The following is a 17,063-nucleotide window of genomic DNA, read 5'->3' on the forward strand; positions in this document are numbered from 1 at the left end:
ACATCCCCCTAACTACCCTTTGCCATAGTTTTTTAACATGGGTATTTTTTATTTATAGAGATTCTATATTCTTTAATGAGAATATAATTTTGATTATAAAGATAACACTGTGAAAAATTTACTAATACATTCTTTTAATAGCTGTTAAGCAACTTGCCACCCCATGGGAGAATTCTAGGCTACAAAATACAGTATTTTCCAGAAAATAATGCTGCACTTCAAATGACAAACTTCACTTCTGATAAGAAAATTACTTTATTTTTAAATGAAGAGGCATATATAATATCTCTTACTGCCTATAATTCTGCTGGAAATTCTCCTGCAGCTATTTTGAGGATTCCATCCACTGATGAAAAATGTAAGATTTTTTAATACTGCAATATATTTTTCTCATTACAAGCAAATGATATTCTTGAAATCTGCATAAGTTCTATTGTAGTGGAAGCAAAATCGTGCTAAGGACTTGTGTCTTTGAACCATATGTAGAGCCATATTATATGTAAGACTACATAGTCTCTTAATTTTTACTGGAACAGTAGCGTTTCTTTTGTTGTATTTTGCTGTCAGGTACCATGTTTCTTGTGCAGAAGATTATTGTTGGGACTTTTGTTTTAACGTATCATTGTTAAAATACCAGCATTTTCTGATGCATTATTATTTCTGTTGCGTTACTTTATTTTTGTTCAAATCCTGAATCTCCCAACTACGTTTACAGCATCATCAAATTATACCTCACCATCTCCTAGACCATAGAATTGGTTACCTCAGGGCATTACTGCACCATGTATGATGTTATTCCCATTTTAATAGAAGTCCTTAACAGCAGTGGAGAGAGAAACATGCTTGTTTTATATACACCTCATTCTGCGCACTTCCATGCACATTGTTCTTGAGCTCTTATGCTTAATCAGGTATCTTTGTTAGCCTTGTATTGCAATATCCTGCAAACTACTTGTGGTCTGGGAGAAAGGTTGCAGTTGGCCCACTGGTGAATCACTTCTCCTACATCATTTGTAGAAGTGCTTCTCTGGAATTGCACAATTAAATTCCAGTCTAATCAGAAAAATTGGATATGCAGACATGTTGTCATCATGTCCTGGAGATTGCTGACTACTCCTCTGTCCACTTCCATATCCTTCAGTAAACATTTCTGTTTTTTCCATGCTGTGTTTCTTCTTTCTATATACTCATATTTTAACTTTGTATTGCCAGGTCTTTTTTTTCCCCTTCTGCTGTCCTCACTTAAGTTTTCAGTCAGATTTCCATTAATTTTTTTCTACAGGCTGATAGTCTGCTTTTGCTTCACTGTCACTTACCAGTCCTGCTGACTTTCTTTTACTTGTTTTCCTATTGCCATTTGATTCCCCAACGAAAACTTGCTTATCTGCACTAACTGTAATCAATAAGCTGTGAAATTTAGATCCTATTAGAGAAGGGCTCTTTGATTCTGTGTAAATTTCTTTACGTCCTGTCTTGATTATTTTTTTGGTCCCTCCCTCTTTTTCAATGTTATAGTTCTTATATGCTTCATTTTAAGGTATTTTTGATATATGTGCATGTAGTTGTAAAGTCAGTTTTTCTTAACCTTGGCTAAGTGATCTCAGATTGCTGTGACTGAATTGTTCTTGTGCAAAGAGTTTCTAGAAAGATAGAATTGATGACATTCTGTTACATTTTTAGCTTCTCAAATGATTGAAGCAGTGAGAACCTTTACAACAGAGGAAGAAGTGATTGTGGAATGGACAGTCTCTAAACCAGAAGTAACCGAGTATGTAGTTGAGTGGTATGAGGAAATGGAGACAGATCCTTTTAGTAGGTCATGGCAGTATATATCAAATTCTACAAAGTGGAAACCTAACAAAAGTACGTTCATTTACAAGTTACAGCTGTAATAATGGACACAAATATGTATGCTTCTATGTACGTATAGATACTTACATGTATTTATTTGGATGAAGACAAGAAAGAACAATGAGGTTGAATTTGCAAGCAGCTATTTTGAAGTTAACGTTATTGTTCTGCTTTTTGTCAAGTGAATCCCTCTCACGTATGTGTTAACGTGTGCTTGAAAAAAAAAGTGAAAGAACAGAACATCTAACTTTCATTGGCTTTTAAATAAGTTAACAGGAATTGGTCATCTGCTTTCATATTGCCTCTGAGAGTTTCACTCTTGATCCTGAACCAGACTTCTGTACTTCAAGACGTATCACATTAGGCACATAAAGCATAGGAACACTGATATTTGAAAGATAGCAATCCAGTATTGAAGGATTTGATTTCTTGCAGATTTACACAGACAAAATAATAACAGCCTTATTTTATGCTTTACTGAAATTGCTGCATGTTGTTCAACAGTAATTTTATCCCTCAAATTTTGACACAAGATTGTCTTTGTTCCTGTATAAATTAGGCTACAGATGCCATGTTTTCACTGTCTTCTGGCCTGTGACAGATGCACAGTAGATCTAGCAGAATAATCTAGAGCAAAAATACTGAATTCAGAGATGGGAAAAGACAGTGTTTTCATGTGTTTTAGAGAGCAAAAGAATTTCAAAGAGAATTTTACTTCAAAATAAACAAGTGGAGTGATTGGTCAACCTCTTTGTAAGGATAAGTGGCAGCTTCAAACCTAAGAAAGGTAGCAGTGACAATCCAGTAATAAATAAGTTATTAATAAAATAAGTTAAAAGAAAGTTTAAAATAAAGTTAAAAATAAGTTAAATAAATAAGTTATTGCTTACTCATTTCTTAGGATTAGAGCTCACAAAGTTCTCCAGAGGAGGCAATCTGCAAATAGAGATACTTCCATTGCAGCTGCCATCCCTTAAATGAGAGGAGGGATGGAGCCAAGATCCACCCCTTCTAGTCGTACAGGTGAATTGCTTCCACTTGTGCTCTCAGGGCTGGCTGTGTTCCTTCACCAGGTGTTCAATCACTGGTTCAGGCTGTGGCCTAACAGCTCCCATATGCTGTCTTAAGTATCTTATAATCACCTTTGTATTATGACCTAAGGTATTCATCAGAGGCTTCAGTGGCCTTATGATGTACTGACAAAACTGTGGCAAACCGTGAATGTTAATATCAGAGTGAGTGTGTTACTGTGTGCTGTCTGTAGGTAATGACAGGCATCTTTCCTTTGTTTTTATTTTACAAACACAGGAGCAATTGTAAAAATGTTTGAATTAGTACATGATATATCTTGAATGTGACTTGGATTCTTATTTCTTTAGTTCTCCACTAGTGAACTTAAATTTAATAAACTTGAAAGTTGCTTTTGTTCATGTAAGGATCCTTCTGAGTTCTACATCTAGCAAGAAGAATTCCTGAAGTCTTCAGGAAGGAAGTACACTTCATTTTTCTAAAGTAAAAAGGAACACCTAGTTTGTTAATGAATGCGTACCTTGCTTCTGAAATGTGTCTTACTGGCACAGATGACACTGCTGTATATAGTGTTTCTATATATGAAGCTAAGCTATAGTAAAACAAATTAAACAACGGTCTCCTCAAAATAAAGTTCAAGAGCAGTACACATTTAGAACAAATTGACTTGACTCTTTACTCTTGACACTTATGCTGAAAATTGTGCTATTCTACAAATTACTGTAAGGAATAAATTGAACTTACAGGTGTTCTTAATTAACAAAGCGTCTTCCTCCTTAGCATAACTGGGACATCGTGGTTACCTTGAGACAAGTTACACTAGAAAAGTAGTGTAATTTGTCTGTTCAAGCCTAATTCTCTTATTTGTGGAATTCTTTTACAGATAACATGTGGGCCATCCTCATTTGTGTTGGGCTGTGATAAGTGTAAGAGACTGAAAAAGCAGTGGAAAGCTGATATATGGGTTTGTCTGTAGAATCATACTCACTGAGTTTGAGGAGTGGCACAGGAAACCCCTAAGCTTCTCATAAAACCACAAATGAGTCCTCTCTGAGTTGATGAGTTATTTTAAGTAGAGAGGTGCATCCTGCTGATTACTTGGCATAACATAATTTCCTGAGACTTGAACTATGTTTTGAAGACTATAAAAATCCAGTGCAGAGATTTCGTTTGTACGGTTGTGCTGTGAGTCAGGATGCATAGAGGTAAATCTACAGTCAGCACAACTGGATGATCAATGTGCAGTTATGAGCTGGGGCTCAAAAAACAAAGCTCTTCTGCAGAGCAGCAAACCTAACTTATGAAATTGAAAATGTTCCTGAAATGATCATTTTATAATGATGATGTGAAAATAAAAATTTCTGCCAAAAATCTCAAACTATTAGGGATGAGTAAGTGGCTTCATATATGGAAACCATATAAAGCTGAAGAATAATTACTTGTTCAATCTATTTCCTGTGAAAAATGATTCAGAATGCTGCTAATCTTACAAAATAGAATTCTTTCTGTTAAATGTTATAAGGAATACTTGAAATAATGAATATATTCTGTACTTGCAAAACTGTATATATGCATTTACTATCCACCTAGGAAGACACCATGATTGAGTCTCCTTTAGTTGTGTGTTATGTGCGTTATGTGCATGTTATATCTATGCAAATATTCCTTTTTTTTCTTTACAGAAAGCTTTAAATCATTTGTATGCTACAACATGTCAGTGTATCCCATTGATGGAAATAAAGTAGCAGCTCCATATTCCATACAAACTTATATTCAAGAGAAAAGTATGTATTTAAAACCAATAATGTGAAAAGTAGTCTCTCTCTTAGGGTGTATTTTATTTGTGAAATTTGGTACTGGTGTTACTGAAGGAGAGAAGTGGATGATGAGGAAAATAGTACAGTGCTGCATGAATCCACTAATTCATTGTAAATTGTATGCACTGTATACAGAGTACATGGAAAGAGTACAGCTACAAACATGGAACAGTTGTGGGTTTCTCTTAAATGTTGCAGCTGCATTTAGATATATATTTTGGCTTTGTTTCAGTGATGCAAATGACTGTGCTACTTGTGCTTGTGAATGAGACATTCTTCTCACAGATTAAAATAATAGTTTGAAAATCATGCTTATTGTTAGGTTTTATATTGTAATAGTGTATGTGATGTCCTGCATATAAAAGAAAGGTAAGCAATGACATTTGTAGCTAAATAGAAACACAGATGAAACTGTGTGTGTGTGTGAAGATTTTTTTTATTAGTAGAAGTTTAATGTGAATATGGTGATTTATACAGCCAGCTGTAAGAGTGTAGTTTACCGATAATTTAAAGATTTCTGGAGAAAATTTTCTCTTGTTTGTGGATATAGACCTACATAAGTGTGCATGCACACATTGTACAGTGCAGGATTAAACATTAATTACTAAAAAAAGATAAAAGAGTGCTGTGTGATGGAGTAACACTTATTAGCACAACTGTGATTTGAATGCTGTGATAGCATTGAATGTTGGCAGACATTAGTTTTGTAAAAATTGAAGCACAGTGAGCACTTTTCTTCAGAGTTGTGAGCTACCTCTCTACGATGTTGTGAGGACAGAGCCTGTTAGCGGTCTTGAGATATATGGATGCAGTAAGGCTAAGAAATGTGCAAAGATCAAAATAGACATGGAGATATATTATCAGAAGTAAACATTGGGAAGAGTGGGAAAAGTTAGGGGCTGTATCAGAGCACTCGTAAGACATTTACATTAGGTCGTGTTATGGGTATGAGTGAAATAGCATGTGGATAATGTTGACAGGTAGACTAACTCACTTCTTTTTCTAATTTACAATGTTCTGATGCAGAGCCATCAGAAGGCCCTGTGGCTGATACGGGTTTCCCAGGCAAAAATGAAGTTACAGTAAAATGGAATGAGATTTCAAAAGATAAAAGAAATGGCTTTATCAACAACTACACAATATTTTATAAACCTGAAGGTGGAAAAGAATTGAGTAAGTATACATCAAACGTCACAGCTTTTGACTGGGTTATGACAATCTGCTCTCTGTAGTTAATAGCAAACTTTGTTCTTGTATGTCATAAATGTGTCTGAAAATACTGATATTTAATATGGCTTACATAAAGCTCACTATTTTTAGATTTAACTGAAACAAATAAGTATGCTAGTGAACATTCCTGGCTTTAGTACTGCATGTGTAGTCTTGTTCTGTTTCTTTATTGGTTTTGAACTTATTTTGTACAGCACTGCTTGATGTTAATAATTAAAAAAATTTTTTTTTACTGCTAATGTACTACCCTTGGTGATGCAGCCAGTTGTGTTATCCACTTTGTCCTTTGTGCTTCATTGAGGGTCCATCGTATGCAAATATGATGGATCTCAGCGTTAATTTGGTCAGAGTGTGGTAGCATTATCATTCCTTTTCTCTTTCGGAGAGCAGGATGGATAGCAGCTCATATGTTAAAGAGTTTTTGCAGCTTGTTCTCCATAATGTAAATAAAAAATAAATAAATGAAATTTTTGCAAGGTTATGGCAAATCAGAAACTATTATTTTGCTGTATACTTGTATACTTGTAGTTTTCCACTCTTGCATAAGTACTAGTCTTTCTTCATTTTAAATGTCTGTGATGACATATTTGAAGCCAGTTAAAGAAATCACAACAACTGGTAGAGGAGATAAAGTGCAGATGGAATACATTAATGAGGCATAGATCCTGTGCAAATTCATGCACTTAAAGTTCATGAGATTTCAGTGAGTTTGTAAGTTCCATACATGTCCTTGGAAGGATCCCTTCTGGAACAGTATGGTGGAATTTTTTTATTAGAACTATTTTTATAATAAAAGCAAAATAGTAAATGATAGTCACAGAGCTAAAATAAGCTGCCAAGAAAATTTTTCTTTAGACATATTTTTTTAGATTAATTTCTTCAAATGTGCTTAATGTTCTGTGGTTGATACAGCTTTCCTGCTACGTAGGCTGCCAGCATAACTTTTTGATTATATTCTTGGTTTCACGTATCACGAGTAGTATCCATGCAAGTTTTCAATATAATTCTGTTTGAGACTTATACCAATAATTTCTGTAAAATCTTTTATGAGAAGTGTTTATGTGACCTAATTTTCTTCTTCCTGCTTGGTTTATTAAGAGTACTGTTGTATCGCTCAATATTTTAGAAACAGTTCTTTTCCTTCTTTGCTTCAGACATTGCTGTTAGCAGATACCTAACATAATATTTTTTTAAATAACCTCAAACTAATAAATCTTGGCATGTCTTCACTTGCTTCTGGTTAACCAGTTCAGAGCCAAGGCACAAGCATTTTAGACAGTTTGTAAATTAGAAAGGAGCTGTGACAGTTTCTGTCAGATTGAGCCTTCAGTGTACAATTATTCTTGCCATGTTAATTTCTGAATGAGTTATGCCATATTAGTTACTGAATGTTTTGTGTGGGGTCATTCTCCCACGTGCAGCCATAACCAAAGCATAATGTGTAAGGCACTGGAAAGCTTCTCATGTGAAACAGACCTTGTCTATTCTAAGGATTCAGATTAGCTTCTTAAAAAAAACAGATTTAAATAGCAGCTCATGTAAGCTAATTTTGAAAGGCAAAACCTGGCTATAATGTTGTTTCTTTTAGGCTTTTCTGTTGTCACATTTGTTTGTCACATCTGAAAATAGAACTCTGAGTATGTGCCAAGGTGATCTCACTTATGGCTTTTTAACTCCAGGACTTCATTTTCCCCATCTTCATTTAGGGGAAATGTACTTTGTTTATTCTCAGGATATATTGCAACATATCTGTTACCCCAGTGGTTCTTAATTTGACTGAGTAACAATGTACTGGCAAAGACTAAATTCACCAGAAAATGTTTTAATTCCATGTTATGAATGTATTCTTTATCAGTTCGTAGACATAAAATGTTAGGATATGTGCCCTGTCTAAAATACTTCTAAAGTAAAACATACCCATATTAATTCCAGTAACTGACAACGGAAAATTTGCTAATTTCCTCTGATTTTATGGGAGGTGGCATCCAGGGCCAGTAGATTGCATTCTTTTGGATGATTGGTGTCTAGCTGCGTTGTTAGAAATACAGTCAAATTTTATGAGCTGCAGAAGCACAAATTTTAGCAGATGTTTTAAAGTTTTAATTCCTTAGCCTGGATTCCAGAGCTTATGGAAATGGAAAAAACTGCTTTTTTGTGTGTTTACTGACATAAGTATTTTCCTTAAAAGATGAAACAGTGAACTCCGATGTGCTACAATACACGCTGAAGTCTTTACAGGCTAATACGCAATACACGGTCTATATCATGGCAAGCAACAGAGCTGGGGGAACCAGTGGAGAGCCAAAAACATTCAAGACTTTAAAATTCAGTAAGTAGTTTTCCAGGTTAGTCACTGCTATTTTGAAAGCAGTTTTGGGGGTAATAAATGTAGGATTCTTTTTGTTTAGATGTTTGTTAGAGTAACTTTTTAAATGGATATTAAAGCAAGTAAAAATGATTGACATGAGCTGAATTTAACTTGATTTCACTGGAAATCTTTACAGACTTAAACTTTGAGACAAGTCAAAAAGCCATGGGTTTTTCTTTTTGCTGTCAATAAAACTGTGGAATGCTATAATTTTTTGTGGGATCAACATGTTATTTCTATGCCATCAGTTATGGGATAGAATGTCTTACAGCTGATCAGAAAGTAGATATTTCCATCCAAGATACTAGGTTTAGAATGACTATGCACTGAGTAACTTTTTTACTGTGGGGATTAATAAGATGATTGCAAGCAGAAAATCAGATGCTTTCTCTCTTCTGCTTCTGGAGGAATGTTTTCCACACATGCATGTGTGTATACATATATATAGTTGCATATAGTCACAGTGAAATACGTATATGCATGTACGTGTGAACTGAAATATGAAGAAAGTACATTAGTTGCCTTTGAACAGGGTATGAGATGTGAAGCTAATTTTATTTTCTGCCTGCTAAATTATTCTGCTACTTTGCCACTCCCATACAAGATAGGTTAGGCTGTGCTGAATTCTGATCTCTGTTGCTGTCTGTACCTGCCTCTGGTAGGTACTTGGAAGCTAGCTCAGAAATCTGTATAGTATGTTTCAGTCAGTAGAATAACTGTATTTTAAGCATATTTAAAACCCATGTCTGGCACTGTATGTAAAATTTATCCAGTAGTAACAAGTAGCAGTGTCACTATACAGTGGTTTTAGGTTACTCGAAAACATCAAGTACCCAGAAATGTATTAGGCTTTTCATCCTGGATGGCAGTCAGTGGTTGGCACTCGCACAGGACTAAACAACCTGATTCTGATCTCTGTGTTGGACAGGGTGAGCTGGTCCACTCCAGGCTGGATTATTGTGTAATGCTATTTTTTTTTTCTTCTTTTTCTGTCTTAGTAGTTGGAGGAAAAATGCTCAACTTTTCACACATTGTACTGTGGGTACTATTCAGTATTCTGAGTAATTTTGATAAATTTTGGCAAAGCTCTTTACAGTGCTGCTAACCAGGTGACTTTGATGTAGAAAATCAGCTGTTTTGTTGAATACAGGAAGAAATGATGACCATCTGTTTTTTCCTCTAAAGATAAAGAAGATGTTATTTTCATTGCTCTACCAGTTGGATTAAGCATGTTGTTTCTGGTAGGCCTTTGGATAACCTGCATTATGAAAAAGCAGCTGTAAGTACATTTTTTGTCTTCTAAATTTGAATCTAGTCAATATATTTTAAATTATAAAAAGGAAGTTTTTATTTATTTTCAAAATGCTTCCGTGTTGGTTTTCATACCAGTGTCAAATTAGGAAAGCATAGCTGGCAGATGGAGTAACAAATAACTGAGCTTACAGATTATCTTGTAACACCAGTTAATATGCTATAGACCAAAAGTAAATATTAATTTCAGAAAGTGCATTTAAAAAACAAAGAGAGAGAGAGATGGATTTGGTGCTCTGTATCAGTCTATGGAAAATGTTATATGCTAGTTGCAGTTCTGTGGTCTCTCAAGTGAGAAAAATATAATTTAATTCATGTGTTGAAATAATAATGCTTAAGAAAGCTTCCCATACACTCAATATATGTCTTGCAAGCACACCACTAAAACACATTTTACTTAAGCTGTATTGCTGATCTTAGCTATGCTAGTATTACTTTGGTTAGTTTATATACACTTTCCTTGCACTGTAAATAAACTAAAAAAATTGATCATGTGAAAGCATTTGTATGCTTGATCCATGGATTTGAATCCATATTTATATATGATCTGTAATTCGTTTTTTCTACTGTCAGAGAAGCCCCCAGCCAGATTTCAGATTTCTCAGAAGTCAGGGATACAGTATCCCAGAGATGGCTGTGAGGATTTGCTAAGGTTAAAAATGTGTTTTTCTTTAGCCTGAAGAATGACTTGGTTGTTTGGACAAAGCTTAATAATAAGCTTAACAGTAACAACTCTTTTGGAAGGTTTTAAGATATGAAAACTTCTAAAGAGATATAAGTTGGTAGATAGATAAACATAGTATGTAGTTATAAGTACAGCTGATGTGATAACTGCGATTTCCAGCAGTTTCACATCTTCATCTGCATTGTTTATTCTGATTTTTCATAAAAGAAAGAAACTACACTTTTATCCCATGCTTTGAGATGTAATTTAGTGTTCATATTCTGCTGTGGGTCAAGTTGTGATGTGAAAAGTCAAGCTCTGGCCAAATTTTGATTCACTTAAACATAATATGAATTAACTATTTTCTTTCTTGTCTACGACTCCATGCTGTCATGGACTATAAGGTACTGCTTCACTTAAAGCTGTTCTAAATCTGCTGTTAAGATAAGAATTCAGTGTTGCTTTTGTGTGGTATATTGCTTTGGACACTGTCAGTAGATTGTAATTTAGTTGATTTGGAATTTTTTTCTGAAGAACTACCAGAAACAAAACCACAACAGTTTCTGTATATGGCCTTGTTTTGGGATGTTATTATTTAGCGTATTGTATGATCAGAAAATTGACTGCTGTGCATTAACCATTAATTCTGCGGTCTCTGTGGATTTAAAAAAATCTATTTTTTTTCAACATTGACTAAACATCCTTTTTAATGACAGGTTTAAAAAGGTTTGCTGGCCTGATGTCCCCAATCCTGCAGAGAGCGTTGCAGTGCAGTGGCCTGTTGACGCAGCTATGGTAACACATGTGGTTTTATTTATTAAAGAGGGGATCAAATGTGCAGAAGACAAGCACTTGTGACAGTTGTTTTCTAACTATAACCATTGACTGAAATCTCCACATCTTCATATTTCCTCCATTCTCCACAAAAAATGTAGTGCACCATATACTCAAAATTGATAATGCATCTTTTTAATTGTTTGCATATATCCTCACTGATGTTTTTATACTTTTATACTTTATATTTGAATGGAGTTGATCAAGATTCAATAGCAAGTGTAATCTATGAATTTTAAATTTTGTCCATACACTAGTTGGTTAGAGTGGGAAACAGTGTATGTTTGTTCAGAGCATGAAGTGAAAGTATTTAGCAAATGGATAGAATAACATTGTCTTTTTTTAAATACTCATTCACATTTAACTGCATGTGCTGGGATGCACTTAAACCAGCAATATTTCATATGTTATATAGTCTTCTGATAATTTATCTATCTCTATGTAACTTTCAAATTCATACCTTTATACTGACAGAATAATTCATTTTCAAAGGGAGTGGCGTGTGAGGACAAAACCAAAGGCCTGGAAAACATCAGTGTTTTGGAAGATTGTTTTCCTGAAGAAGAACATGAAGGATCACTACTAATGGATTGTGAAAAATGTGTTTCTGGAAGTACTGACATTAATACAAATGAGGCACAGAATATCTCTGAGTACAAATTAACTCTGCTAAATAGTGAGGGAAAGATACTCAACAACGAAGAACAGGAAGTTGCTAAGCACCTTTCACCATCCATGCCTTACATAATCACTGATCAAGATTTCAAAAGTCAAATACATTCAGCTTTGATACCATCCAAGAAACTTCAACCCATCAAAATGCTGGAGGATGATTTATGTGATTCCCAGCAGATCTCAATTAAAAATGAAGAAAATGATAATGAAGAAGTTTTAAACAGAGAAGGTTTCAGTGGAAAAAGCCTGTTCAATCCATACCTTAGAAATTCTGTTAAAACAAGAGAATTTCTTGTTTCTGAGAATTTCTCAGAACACAGCAAGAATGAACCCAAAAGCCAGGCAACTTTTTTACCTGGACTTCGACAAAATGTTGTAGGACAATCCTATATAACATTGGACATGGTTGGGCTGGCAACCGCTCATTAGCAGAGGAAATAATTCCTTGTGAAGTCCCAGCCTGGTAGCACTGCTTTTGTATGTGTTTCCTGGGTGGTCGTGGTTACCTCCTATGAAATTACCCTATTCCCTTCAACAGCTGTGTGGTAATGAACATACTGTATTTATTCCTGTGAAGCTTCACTTTCAGAGTTGCTGGGGATTTTTTATTTTTTTATTTTTTTAAACCACAGAAATGTGTCAGCAGTAAGGCAAAGGACGTAGCTTTTCTTAGTTCTTCATTTTGATTTTCCCTTTGAGAACACCAAGCAGTGCAAGTAGCTTGCTGCTTTCCCCCTCAGCAACCAGTTCAGATAGATGAGCACTGCTGGGGCAGTGTGCACAAACTTGAACAGAGCCAACATCTCCCAAATTTTTCCTTAAGTTACATGAAGTAAAACAACTTTACTGTTTTTTTCCCATGCTTATTTTGGATCTAGTTTTTATGTGTACTGTTTTCCCATCTCACAGATAGTTGGTAATCATCTTTGTGCATCCTGCCTCTCAAATCAGCAGTTTGGCTCATGGTTGCCATATCTTTAATGAGAGGATTTGTCATGTACATGCTACTGACCTGTCAGCGCTTTGGAAAAGGGAGGATTGTGTTGGCTTCCTGCTTCCTTCCCTTTCTCTCATTTTCAGTCATTCACTGTATTTTGTGCTTCTTTGGCGCTGCTTCTGTTAGCTGTTTACTGCATGATATCTTCTTACCTTCTTGCTACTGTGCCTTTAATTTCTCCTAGTTTAAAACTGTTCTTCTCAGTTGAAGCTGTGGTATTATGAACTGGGGGGGAAAAAAAAAAAGAAAAAAAAGAAAAAAAAAAAGCTAAATTAAACATTCAGTTGTTTAGAATTAACATTTAGCCCCCCAGAATTTCAAATTCTACAAATGGAAATCCCCCAGACATTAACAGATTAACCAATTACAGACAAAATTCTCACGCTACATGACCATTAAATGTCCATTAAAATCCCCTAAATAAGAAAAAAAAAAATGCACTATTAATGAATTCATGGGAGAGAAGGAAGCATTCCTGTGGATGCACCTCCACAGATGGTGTGGTTGCTGCTGAACAGCTGATTTGGATGCATAGGCAAATGGTCTGCTCTGGCTCTGGCTACTTAATGTTTCTCTTGCCACAGTGTATATTTCATTACAAATTCTATGTTATACTTTAATATTCCTAGAAAGTGATATAAGCATATCTGTTATAAACAGATTTCTCTTTTTGAGATTGTTGATGACTTCTTGAGGTAGATGTTCCAACTTCTGATCATGAGTGGGAACTTGTTCAGAAGAGCTGAATTTTCTACCCAAGTTTGATATCTATCCAAGTTTGATATTGAATGTGGCACAGCCTGAATCTGAGCACAGTGCATGTAAGGGACTCGCAGGTTCTGTTCCTGTGCCTCAGCAAATGGGTTCATGTCACCTATGTACAGTTACTTCAATCCTGTTTCCATTTGCATGTTCCATTTTTTGCACAGTAATCCTGTAGGCTTTGTGTTTGTATACAGCTTTGAGATTTAACAGCATAAGATGTGTTCTAGATACAACCCACCCTGTTGATGCCAGTAATCTCTCAGGACAGGCAGGAAGGACCTGAGACCTTACCACCATTTGGTCCCATTATAGGCTTCTTCTGTAGGTACAACTCATCTGCAATTACTGGCATGGGTGTTTATTTTTTTCCCTTTATTATTTCCATAATGGTTGTAAACATTTCAGACCTTACAGGAAGATACAGACAGATACTGCACTTTTTTGCATGTATGCCTGTTTTTACTGAATAAGCTTGTATAAGAACACTGAAGTCTTGTGGTGATGACAACAAAATTATATAGACAGTGGGCAGCATATTATTTCATATCTGTGTGCAGTACAGTTTTCCAGTGTGTTGAATATTCACAAGTAAGGAAAGCTTATATGTTACATTCACAGTTTGCTTCCTTGTAGTGTGTAAAAAGCAGAGTGTCTCGGGATGTAGACTTTCAGGAAGAGACAATGAGCTGGCCTCATTGCTGTTGCAAGCTAGTATAGCTTCAGCAGAAGAGATGCAATTATACAGATATGTCATCTATGAAACTATAACAGTTCCTCTGAGAAACTGTCCAATGATTTGCTTTTGTACATGTAAATACATGCGTAGTTGTGTCTGAGCCCAGACACAGAGAAATATCACAATTAATCTATTGTTTGTGCAGCAAAACTTGCACCTGTTTGTATAATTTATATTGCTGATGCCCATTGTCATCAGAATGGATGAGATTGCAAGCTGGGATCTTTTATTCTAAAATATGCGTGGAGTCTTGTCTAAAAGCCCACAGGATCCCAGCCTTTAACCTGAAATACTAATCTGTGTATTTCCCGTATTTGATGTTCTGCTGTTCTTTGCTGTTCAGATGTGGCTTCTTGTTTCAATACGTGCCTTGACTTGAGCACGTGGTGCTGGAAGGAGGATGACTGTGCCTAGTCCAAGGCTGTCTTCCTCACCTCTGTCAGTACCTCTGCACTTCCCATGTGGGAAGTGGGCTTGTTCCCTTCTCTGGGAACTGCAGTGTCTCTTAGTATTCGAGAAAGACGCAATTATTGTAGTGAATTTTTTTTTCGTTTTCAAAATCTTTCTTATGATTATTGTTTGTCGTTTTTCCATGAGTAAACAATCATTTTTTCTGCCATCTTGCTATTTAATTTAACTCAAAACTATTTTTGGCTGGCTATTTTGAAACCAGAACAGAAGAATGAACAGCGACAGTCTGGAAGTTGGCACAGACATCTGAATAAAATGTTCTTTCATGGAATGAAGTTTTGTTAATAGCATATCAAAACACGAACTGAAGCAGATGTGTGTATGTATGGTGTAGATTTATTCTCTAAATTTGTTTAAAACAGAACTTGCCAGAGAAGTAAGTGCAGAGGTGTTACTTAGTGCTGTCCTTTGCTCATCCAGTGTCTTTGACTCTCTTCAGCCCTTAACAGGATGGCACACTTCTAGGAAGGGTTATGGGGACGCAGTCAGTGGAGCAGCCTAGGGAAGCTCGCGGTGCGCTGGCGCCGTGCCCTGCAGTGCAGGCAGTGCCAATCCCCTGCTCTCTGCCCGCGGGGCTCTCAGCTGTGGGGCTGAGCTGTGGGATCCCCCAGCCCAACGGGAGAAGGAGCTGCGCTGTAGTGCGGCACTTCTTGTTTCCAAAGCACCGCTTTAGTGTTAACCAGTCGCTCAGAGCAATGAGGGCAACGCTTTCAAGTTTGAATGAACGCCACTGACGTTTTTCTGAAGCCTTCCTCCTGTTCTTCAGGCATTGCTTAGCCCCGGACTGCTGAAAGCCTCTTGAGCCAACTTGTGTTTCTAGATTGCCGTGACTGAGTCAACGGAACAGAAGCTTTGCAGTGAGTATTTCTCAGAAAAGCAGCCTGAATTTCCTGGATCTGCCATTGCTATCCTGAGAATGCCGTACTCCCTTGCCAAGGATCAGACAGCAGAATTTTCTCCATTAGATGAGAAACTGTACGTGCGGTGGATTCTGATGAAGAAATAATACTGTGTTTCGTAACCATGGGATTAATCAGTTGTACTCAGGGATGCCAGAAACAAAGCTCACGAGATTAAAATCAGGGTTAGTGCTCTGCCTTGTCCACTTGGAATGTCACTGAAAGCAACTCTTCGGCCTGAAGAAAGGGAGCTGGAGAGGCTCCGGAATCAAACTACAGCAAATTCTGCCATAATGTGACAAAATCTGGACAATTCTTCTTACCCTTTTTCCTATGAAGTGAGTACTGCACACCTCTGGGACAAATCCTTGTGCAGCCCTTCTCTGTCGAGTCTGCACGTGGTCTTTTGGGGATTCTGACTTTTTTTCTAATTGAAAACATATGTTTTAAAAAGCTTCTGAATACAGGAATTAACCCTAAAGGCACAGTGTCTTTTTTAACAGGAAGCTCATTCTGTAGCTGCCCCACACCTTGGACCCCTTCCGTCCCACAGCCTCTGTGGCCATTGCTTTCTTTTGAGAGCCAACATCTCCCAGCATGATCCCTGTATTTGCTTCTGTCTGCAGTGTGTTCTTCAGTGTTACACTGCTGGCTTTGCTCATTTTTGAGGACCACCTTTTCCCTCCTTTTGCTTTCTTTTGGTTTAATTGCTTTTGCACTGCTGATGAAGCTCTCCACGGTGCCATCTTAACGTGATTTCATACTGCACAGGCATTGTGAGCCAGGAAGCTGTGAATCATATTTTGTGCCAATTGCCTCATACGGCTTCAGTCTGTGCTCATTTTCACCTCTCCTTCTACACTTGCAGCCTTCTCTGTCCTTTCTGAAGGAAGAAGGAGGAGGGCAGCACCCACTACTGCTGTACCTCCACTATGCTGCACTGTGTGCTTCCCCAAAACCAGCTGTCTGCTCCCTCTGGCATCGCCTGCCAGCTGGGACTGTGCAGTGCCTCGGCCCCAGGCTTGTTGCCCATGTGCTCCCCAGGTTCCTGCCCTGAGCTGAAGTCTGTTCTCTGTGCCCATGTGCTGCCAGGGCCATCTCAAGCAGGGGATGGTGATGCCTATGCCCCATGCACCTGGAAACTGCACTGTGCTGCTGTGTGCCACCCTGTGCCAGTGTGTGCCCCCTGTGCCACTGCAGTCCCAGGGCTGCTGCTGTGTGTCTGCCTGTGCCTGCAGTGCTCAGTTCTTCCCACACCCATGGGAACAACTCCCACTGTTGGCAGATCCATCCATGGGGATGGATCTCTGTGTCATTACCTTTAAAGGAGTTGTACTGTGGTTGTTTTTGTTTACTTTGGGCGTTTCCATGTTGACATTTGTATTTAAATGACTCCACATGTTTGCCTGACCCTGC

The 17,063-nt window shown here is 37.1% G+C and overlaps 1 protein-coding gene across 4 annotated transcripts in view; it reads left to right on the plus strand.

The window, feature by feature from the left end:
* The window catches only part of IL31RA (interleukin 31 receptor A), a 37,994-nt gene extending 21,216 nt beyond the window's left edge, over positions 1-16,778 (plus strand). For all 4 annotated transcript variants that reach the window (XM_048931730.1, XM_048931727.1, XM_048931728.1 and 1 more), the window contains exons 9-16: positions 142-358; positions 1,681-1,863; positions 4,563-4,664; positions 5,724-5,870; positions 8,116-8,256; positions 9,481-9,574; positions 10,987-11,065; positions 11,597-16,778. In XM_048931730.1, the coding sequence (XP_048787687.1) occupies positions 142-358; positions 1,681-1,863; positions 4,563-4,664; positions 5,724-5,870; positions 8,116-8,256; positions 9,481-9,574; positions 10,987-11,065; positions 11,597-12,208 (1,575 nt within the window). In that variant the 3' untranslated portion in view covers positions 12,209-16,778. The remainder of the gene's footprint in view (positions 1-141; positions 359-1,680; positions 1,864-4,562; positions 4,665-5,723; positions 5,871-8,115; positions 8,257-9,480; positions 9,575-10,986; positions 11,066-11,596) is intronic.
* Positions 16,779-17,063: the final 285 nt, after the last annotated feature.

This window comes from Lagopus muta, chromosome Z (assembly GCF_023343835.1).
Source record: "Lagopus muta isolate bLagMut1 chromosome Z, bLagMut1 primary, whole genome shotgun sequence".
In the NCBI taxonomy this organism is placed as follows: Eukaryota; Metazoa; Chordata; class Aves; order Galliformes; family Phasianidae; genus Lagopus; species Lagopus muta.